General features: G+C 50.0%; 2 protein-coding genes across 3 annotated transcripts; both read right to left on the bottom strand.

Moving 5' to 3' along the window:
* Positions 1–504: 504 nt before the first annotated feature.
* Positions 505–3379, bottom strand: LOC120707221 (SNF1-related protein kinase regulatory subunit gamma-1-like). 2 transcript variants are annotated; one of them, XM_039992066.1, is made up of 6 exons: positions 3140–3379; positions 2585–2756; positions 2044–2486; positions 1427–1693; positions 1055–1227; positions 505–970 (listed from the first exon to the last, which is right to left on the bottom strand). In XM_039992066.1, the coding sequence occupies exons 2-6, from the start codon at positions 2742–2744 to the stop codon at positions 658–660; spliced, it is 1356 nt and encodes a 451-aa protein (XP_039848000.1). In that variant the 5' UTR covers positions 2745–2756; positions 3140–3379; the 3' UTR covers positions 505–657. The 2 variants fall into 2 exon arrangements, with proteins under 2 accessions (XP_039848000.1, XP_039847999.1); XM_039992065.1 differs by having other exon boundaries at positions 2585–2746; positions 3140–3378.
* A 3494-nt stretch (positions 3380–6873) lies between these two features.
* On the bottom strand, positions 6874–8685 carry LOC120710647 (WRKY transcription factor 72B-like). Its single transcript, XM_039996264.1, has 2 exons — positions 8208–8685; positions 6874–8007 (listed from the first exon to the last, which is right to left on the bottom strand). The coding sequence occupies exons 1-2, from the start codon at positions 8259–8261 to the stop codon at positions 7081–7083; spliced, it is 981 nt and encodes a 326-aa protein (XP_039852198.1). The 5' UTR covers positions 8262–8685; the 3' UTR covers positions 6874–7080.
* Positions 8686–9254: the final 569 nt, after the last annotated feature.

Genomic DNA, 9254 nt, shown 5'->3' on the forward strand with positions numbered 1-9254 from the left:
CTCCTTGCTCTTGTACTCCGTGACGATTACCTCCATCTCCATCCTCCCGCGCCATGATGCCGAGCTCTACTAGTTCGTGCTCTGGGCCATCCCAATCTGAGATGCCATCCCAGTGTATGGCGGGGTTGTTCAGGTCCAAAACGGGAGGCTCAAGGTTGAGGTCAAAGGGATGTGCCGCCATTGCTCTGAAGTCAGAACTCTACACCGAACCTTCTGCTGGGAGAAGGAGGCCGTGAAGAGATGATGATTTGATCGGGAGGGAGGCCGTGCTGTTGGTTCCAATGCAACCCTGTATAGCCAATGATGCTGTTGGTTCCAAGGCGTGAGAAAACGCTTCGTTGCCTGGGCATTGACTGCATGCACGCCTCAACTCTGACGAGGATCGGAGTAGTTACTTGGATATAATTTCAGGCTGCATACAGGGCCTGCAATTAACGTCGGCAAATGAGTGGATCGCCTTCAGTTTGTGAACAGATATACTTGATTACCAAAAAAACTACTATAAACGACACAGTAAACTCAATTTGAGAGGACACATAAGCCTTGCTTTTTAATCTAAGCAGAATTTACAAGATTAACACAATCTGAAAGCATTATTCCAACTAAAGAGATCACATCAACTCAGCCTGTTATTCCCACGTCCACGTTACATAAAGCTCAACTTTCTCCACTGATCTGGCTCCTCCCTCCAGCTTCTCCAATATTTGCTGAAGCCAAATAGATGTCGCAGTAACCAGGTGGCTCGTGGATGAAGCACGAGATCACATCGCGCAGGGTCACAACACCGACAACCTCAAGGTCACCATCCACTACATATATACGATGGGTTATTCTTGATGCAATGCTGTCGATAACGCTACCAAGGGAAGTGTCAGGGGCGCAGGTGGGTGGCGGCTTCACCAGGCAGTCGTTCCCTGAGTCAGGAAGAGTGGAGCCTAGAGTCTTCATGAATTCAATGACAGTAAGTTGCCTGTATTCAAGAAATCATTAAGGAAATTAAATGAGGAATACAAAGTACTAACAAAGATCACTAGTACATAAGATGGCCTTATACCTGAAATTCGAAAATAAGTCAGGTCTAAGCAACAGAAAGCGAATGTCCCTAATGCTCACACTGCCAACAAGTTTCCTTTGGGGCCCTTCCACTACTGGTACACCACCAATTTTGTTATCCTTCATGCACTTGAAAGCTTCTAATATTAGATCATCACTCTTCACAGTTATAACCTGAATAAAGCACAAAATTGCAATATCAGCATTTGCCAAAATCTGTTGCAGACCAAATACACAAGGATTTTAATATTGTAGTACTTTGCAGCTTGCAGATGTAAACTAATCTGAATACAATAGACCTTGGGGACGGACAGGCTCTTGCATTAAAAGAGGGGAATTTAACTGAAGCAGCAATTTAAGGAGACAAAATAACCTCATCAATTGACATAAAAGGAAGTCCCAAGTCTGAAAGAGGAAGTGCAGAAATGTAGTCAAACCAATCCCTTCCTTTACACTGTTGCAGTCCTTTGACAACACCAGTCTGAGTAATAAAGTTCTTGATAACAGGTTTGTCAGGCTCAATCACTGGGACGTTTCTCAATCTGTACTTGGAGAGCAATAGTAGTACAGTAAGCATGGAACTGTCTAATGTAATGGGGACAAAAGGAGACCAGCGGTATGACTCCACAATTGAATGAACCTGCAATAAATTGAGAATGATTGAATGAGTACAAGCTAGCAGGGCTTACACTTAAAGCAAATTATAATCATGCAAAGTTCATCTTAAGTAAAGGGCCCCAACAGATGGTTGAAGTAAACCTTAGCAACAAACCGCAGAGTTAAGTTACATGTATTAAGACATAGAACCAAGTGATGGGGTATATAGCTGTAATTCTATGGTAACAAAAATTCAATAAAGCGAATCAGTGAAACATTCACTTAAACTTCATGTGGATGGATTCTTAAATTGATTAATTTTGACAAAACTGATTTACTATTGCCCATGTAGTGCAAAAGTGCGCACAATTCATGATAGAGTGGACGTCTTACTGTTGTTGATTTGAAAGGTTCTTGCTCAAGCAAAATTTTGTAGAAATCTTCTCCTAAGTGATCTGCGGCAGCTAAACCATCCTTTGCCACACCCTTTTCAGCAGTTAAACCACCAGCAACAGCAGCCCCTACTGCAGCTGCAGTCAAGCCAGCCACTGCCGCTGGGCCAATTGCACCCAATGCTGCGACCCCCACCGCACCAACAGCACCCATTCCAACCCCTGCAGCAGTTGCCGATCCAGCGGACAGAGCAATAGAAGCAAGCTCAGCATTTTCTAGTACCCAAAGGATGATTGCCGAGTAATCAATAACACCAAGATACCGCCCTTGCCAATCAGCTAGGGCCCCAGGTTCCGGGTTCAGCACGGGAGCTGCCCTTATGTTGTGTTCCGAGAGAATCCTCACAGCCTCAAGAACAGAGGTGTCACCAGGAATTTCAATTACTGCACAGAAGAACATTGCAGATTACGGACAGTATAATAAACAAGATGGTACATGAGATATAAAACAATTGAGTAGATCATTTGGCAGAAGTGGGTACCTCGGCCAGTAGGAACCTCAGGGAAGGATGAGACTGGAATCTGAGCAAAGGCAGCGGTCAGTGATTCTTGCAAAGATAGTGGCAGCTTCTTTTTGGATTGGATAGCTTCAAAGTAGGCATCACAGCTCGGGAATTCTGCATTTTCCTTGGACTGATCCATGTCTAGAAGAAACTTAGTCAAACAGACACAATTTATCAAGACATTGTCACCAACTTATTACATATGCAGAACGAGAATCATCAAGATAATAAGGTTTGCCAGCATACTCAAGTAGCGAATGCAATTAACTCTGTTTGCAAGAACTATGTCTAGATTAGGCATCCCCTCAAAAGAACCGGGTGGCATTCCATCATGGTGGCATTACAACAAACACCCTACTGGCATGGCTTGAACTTGAAATCATCTATCGAAATCATTCAAACCCCCACAAGGCAAGGAATCAAGGAAAACTTTCCATCCACTTTCGTACCCAAGGAATCACATAAACCGACAGCAACTCAGACAACGAGATGGATTGTTAACCACAGTACACCAGAGCGTGAAGTCTGTATCACCTTGGGCTTTTGGGTGCAGGAACCTCCACGAAGAAGTAGCGCCCTCAAGAACCGCCGCCGCCGCCTCCCGGGCCAGGGAAAAGAAACTGGGACTGAGGGCGGACCGGGGGTGTGTGTGTGGTTTTGGCGGATCTGCGACCCCCTGTACCCGTGGCTCCGGGTTCTTGGACGGTGACGGGAATTCGGAAACGGTGGGCGGCGGCAGCTTTGTTTCTTGGTAGCAATCCAGGGGCAGGGGGGGGGCGGGCGCCCGGATGGGAGGGCAAGAGAGGAGAGGCGGGGAGTCGCGGCGGACGCGAGATGGCGAGAGGTGACCGCACCACGTGTACGCCAGGTGGGGCCCACGTGCGCAGGATTGGAATGTGCCGACGACAACTGCTACCGAGTACAGTTCCTTTCCTATTGGGCCGGGCTTGTCATGTCAAGAGGCCTACGATCCCACGAGTGGGCTGCTGGCCCAACAAATACGAAGTTATGAAATGCAACTCATTTGCTTGTTTTTTTTTAAAAAATAATGACCCATGCTTGTTTGACTCACAGGTTGTTTAGAGGAGGCTGCTGAAGGTTTACCTTTTTTTATTGTTTGACTCATCTTCATTTTTTTTTGTAGAACCTTGTTCGCAAGCTATACTTTGTGATTATTGGGCATGGGAAATGGGTGATCGGTCGTATTATAAAACAAAAAAAAATTGTTGAGGGACACATGCTTGGGCCCGACATCTAAGACAACAGCAACTCACTGCTGCAAGAGCATTTCCGGTAGTCCCCCAATAATCATTTTCCAATAATTAGTATTAAGAGATGTTCCAATAAAAAATTTAGAATTATTTGAGGACTTTCTTGCAATCTTCCAGTAACCTTCTCCCAATCCAACTACTTCATTGGTAGAGTCACAACTCCTCCTTTATTGAGACTTTTATCTGTATATCCTTATGTTAAGTGCTCTTGACCTCCATACCCCTATTTTTTTCAGTCGCACCTGTATGTCCTACCGCCAACTTATCTTTACCCCTATACCTTTTTGGACGGAATGAGCACTAACAGTACCTAATGGAGATAGGAAATGACAATTTTGCCCTTATGTGGTCAGGGGGCGGCACCGGAGGAGCATGGCCGCGGCAGCGGCGCCGACGATGCGTGACCCGGAGGCCACCGGCCCGTGGGCGCGCCGGGACGGGGTGCTCTCGTCGCAGAAGAGCCGGAGGCTGGGACAAGCCGGGCTGCGGGTGGAGGGGGACGCGCAGCCGGCCAGGTGGAAGCGGGAGGCACGGCCTAGCGTGGGTCCTCCTCTTCGTGGCGCACCTCGCGCACGACTCCGTCAGCCTCGCCGCGGCCGCCCGCGAGGTGGCCAAGCGAAGCGACCCCGAGTGCTCAGCTTCGCCCCGCACTCAGCCTGGTGGTCGCGCCCACGGCAGCTCGCCATCCACGCCAACGGAGCTCCGACAGCCGACCGTCGCTCGCTGCCCCTCCCGTTGCGCCGCCGCGAGCCGCCCCCGCCTGCGCCGCTCGACGCCGCGAGGCGTTGGGCCGCCACGCGCAGCGCGCGTAGAGCTAGCAACGCCACCCCCCTTCGGGCCGCCGCGAGCGGAGGGCCAGCAGGCCGCAAGGTCCCTCGCCGCCGTTCGGCCGGGGTAGGGGCAGCGCCAGGACATGCGGCGGCGGCCGCCGGTGGCCGTGGACGGGGCCGTCGTCGCGGGCGTGATGACCGCCGCGCTCCTGGCCCTCTTGCTCTTCCTCGTCTACGTGTGGTGTGCCTGGGCCCTTCGACGTCGCCGAGCTGCTCCGAGGCCGACAAGGCTGCGGCGGCGCGCACGCGGGTGCGATCGAGGATATCGCGGCGGCCAGGGCAGCGGCGGAGCGGGGCACGCACCAGGAGGCGACGGCGATACTCGGGTACCTGTCGGCCCAAAAATCAGGAGAGTCGGCCCATCGGGGCGCACACTCGGAGGAAGTCTTGCTACACCCCAAAAGTTAGCCCAAGAGGTGAGTGACTCCCCTCACATTTAAGGCCTTGTTTGGCTCCAGGACTTTTTTCAGAAGTCCCTATCACATCAAAAGGAATCTTACTATTTTATAGTATTAAATAAAATCTGTTTATAAATGTTTTTTGACAGCTGAGTGATTTTTCGCGAGACGAATCTAATGAGCCTAATTAATTCATAATTTGCTACAGTGATGCTACAGTAACCATTCGCTAATCATAGATTAAGATACCTCATTAGATTCGTCTCGCAGTTTAGCCCCAGGATTCTGCAGTTAATTTTATAATTAATATTTATTTAATACTTCTAAATACTAAAAAGTCCCTAGGACTTTTTTGAAGTCCCTGTTTCTAAACACCCCCTAAGTTGGTTCAACTCTTCCCCCACAACCAATATGGGACTAATCCCAACAATCTTCCCCGTCACACATTGGTGCCCCCCTCAGCACTGACCGGGGTCCCACACCCACACAGTCCACCAATGACTAGCCCGACACAAGGGCCTCACACCCGCAGGTCCACCACTGACCGGCTCGACACACGAGCACACACAGATCTCACACCCACGGGTCCACTAGGCTTCGGGCCTATACCACCGAGTGTGCACGGGCACAAGAGATTGCGGATCCAGCTCTGATACCAATTGTCGGCCCCAAAAACAAGAGAGTCGGCCCAACGGGGCGCACACCCGGAGAAAGTCTTGCTACACCCCAAAAGCTAGCCCAAGAGTTGAGTGACTCCCCCCACATTTAAGTTGGTTCAACTCTCCCCCACAACCAATGTGGGACTAATCTCAACACCTGCGGCGAGCCATGGCGCGGTCGTCAGCGGCACGAGGCGGTGGCGAACCCACGAGCGCAGCGCTGGGGACCGAGCTGCGGTGCATGTGCAAGCGCGTGGTGACCCGGGAGAGCTAAAGGGGTCGGGGGCATGCGTATGAGCTAAGGCGGGCGGGGCCAGCCGGAGGCCGCGGCCGGCGACGACAGGGGGGAGGGGAGGCCTATTTTTTTTTTCTTTTTTACTTGGGAATATGAGTAAAGAGGTACCCAGGGGCAATAGTGTCATTTTCATTGTTGAGTCCCACCTGTCAGGATTTTGCTTCCGTTATCTTCTAACGGCACATGGACGGAAAGGTATATGGTAAAAATAAGATAGCGGCAGGACATACAGGTGCGATTGAAAAAAATAGGAGTGTGGAGATCAAGAGTACTTAACATAAGGGTATACAGGTAAAAGTCTCCCCTTTATTTAGGGAGAGTTGGGATGAATTATTGGGCTGTCCCAATAATTATTGGAAAAATGGATAAGTTTTGAGAGACTGCTGGAGCATTATTTTTTTATCTACTCTCCTAATATGATAGTTGCATTGAGGATTGGAGCACTGCTGGAAATGCTCTTATACAATATATACAAGGCTATTCGTGTCGTATAATTAAAATAGAGGGGGGTAACGAGAAAAAATATAGGAATACGTACTATGCTCATATCCGCCCCCAATTGAATCCCTAGGCTATAAGTGACCTAAAATTAAAAGCACTTGCATAACATTACAAATTTCCCGTTTGACATCAGATTCTTGCGTTACGTCGAGTGGTGGAGAGATTTGTACTACTATGACTTTTCCTACCTAGATATTTCCCTAGTAAATATTGCGCTGCCCAAGAGCCGGAAACGAAATTCAGCAAGAAGCAGGATGTTCGTATTAATGCCACGTAATGCCCATGGGAAATAAAATAATTAAACCAGACATCTTTGTTGCATCATGTGGAACAAATAAACCAATTAAAATGGTGTTACAATCAGAATGAACTGATATGTTAAATTATTGTGTATGAATGAACAAATGAAATGGAATGGGGTTTTCACAAAAAAAGAAGAAGAAAAGAAATGGAATTGGATAATAAACCTACAATGTCACAACTTTTTACATCCTCATTTATTTATTTGTCAATCGCATCAGTTAGCAGGGAGGTGCCAGGGTCAACAAGTCGTCGATGGTTCTCCCACCGCACTGCTCGCCGACGTAGCTCGCGACGGCGGCCATCACCGCCGCGCGGAACTTGGGGTCGGCGACCGCCTTCTGCATGATGCTGGCCACCGGGCCGACGTTCTGGCTCGACGCCGCCGCAGCCGGCGCGCCGCCGCTCGATGGATAGCGTCGCGGCGGCAGCACGGCCACGGGCCGTACGAGCATCGGCGTGCCGCGCGCCGCCCGAGCGGCCGTGGCAGTGCCCGTCGCGTCCGCTGCCGCTGCCGCAGACGACGACGGCGACGACGAGGCGGCGGCGGACGCGAGCATGGCGGACGCCATCGCGGCGGCGTAGGGCGTGAGCGGGTGGTTGTGGGCGCCGTCGTAGGTGGTGACCAGCACGGACATGTCCCGCGCGCACCTCTGCACCTTCTTCCTCACGGGGCAGTCGGGCGCGCCGGTGCAGCGGTAGTAGGCGCGCGGGCACGGGTTGCCCTTGGCCACCTTCTGCCCGTACTTCCGCCACTGGCACCCGTCGTTCACCGTCGCCGCACTGCACCGCGCCCGGAAGGAGACGCGGCCCGCCGCCGGCCTCTCCTGCCGCGGCGGCGCCGGCAGCACCAGCGCCTTCCGCTTGCTGCCCCCGGCGGTGGTGCCGTGCCGGTCGTCGTCGCTCGCCGCCCTCTGCCGCTTGGTGCCGGCGGAGACGACGGCGCGGACTACTGGTGGCTCGCCGCTGTCGCAGCGCAGCCCAAGGGCCAAACCGGCGGTGGCGGCGGCCTCGTCGTCCCCGGCGTGTGCTCGCAGCTTTGCATCGACGATGTCCCCTCCCGTGGCGTGGCAACTTGCGGCGATCGCCCTCGTCGGCCCCAGGCTAAGCGTGAGAAATTGCCCGGCCGGTTCGTCGGCCAAGTTCATCTGGGCACATATGTATGAGATATATTTTCAGTAAATTGAGCAAATTAGTGAGGATCTCTTTGGGGCCAAATTGAATGAAACAAGATGATTCTCCTCTTACTAATGACAAAGAAAATAGCTAGAACTTCAGAAAACCCGGGAAAAAAGAAGCAAATTAACGCTAAGTTGCAGGGATGAGAAAAATGATGGCAGCTCTATACCTTATCTGCACCTCTCACCATCAGCTCCTTGAAAACAAGAGTCTTGAGCTCCATCAGCGAGCACTTTTTCTATCTTCTCTTGTACGGTCTAGCACCTTTGCTCCTTTTCTGCATTTGCAGCCTGCAGGCTCCCTTGTCTGTCTACATATAGGCCAGCCGTGCCGTGTGGGTCTATCTATCTATTACCTGATGAAAATGTCAAAAGCTGACCAGTGCAAACTACTACGATCCTGTGCTAGCTGCTTCGTTAAAAGAAGAAGAAGAAGAAGATAAATAAACAAGATAGCAGTGTAAAAACACGGCAAGGCAGCGACATTAATTAAGCGATTGATTAGTTCGTTAATCTCGGCGCGGGGTGGATCGGAGCTAGACGTGACTGCTTTGGTCATCGGACTCTGACGCCTTCTCGCTCTTGCTGTCCGCCGCCAACCCTATGGCCTCTTGCCTTTGTCCACGCGCACGCGCGCGTTCGTGTGCATAGTCTTGGTCAACTCGGTCCTGATCCGGCAGCAAGTTGGTAAGAACTTCAAAGGATTAGCATTTGGAGTTGGAGTGCCAAGAAGAATTTTCCTGTGTCGTCCCCTTGATGAAGAAAAAAGAAAGAACTTTCCAGTGTCAATACTCAAGAGTAATTAATAATAGACTAATAGTAGTTGTTGCCAAGGCATGCATGTACCTGAGACCAAATCTGGGGGTAGAATAATTGTCCCTCTGGCCGATTGCCGGTTTCAAATAAAGTTTAATTTCTCGAAAAGGTGCTAGACTAATTCATTTGAGGGTTGTTTAATTTGCTACCCCCTCCATCTCAAATTATAGGTCGTTTGACTTTTTTTTATTCCAAATTTGACCACTCATCTTATTTAAAAATTTGTGTAAAATATCACTTTTTTTGTTGTGGGTTGCTTTATCAATACAAGATCTTCAAGAATGATTTAATTTTGACAATATTTGGTGTACAAATTTTTTAAATAAGACGAGTGGTCAAACATAAAATCAAAATAGTCAAACGAACAACAATTTGAATCTGAAGTAGTACCAGCCTACTAC

Source organism: Panicum virgatum, chromosome 5K (assembly GCF_016808335.1).
Source record: "Panicum virgatum strain AP13 chromosome 5K, P.virgatum_v5, whole genome shotgun sequence".
Classification (NCBI taxonomy): domain Eukaryota; kingdom Viridiplantae; phylum Streptophyta; class Magnoliopsida; order Poales; family Poaceae; genus Panicum; species Panicum virgatum.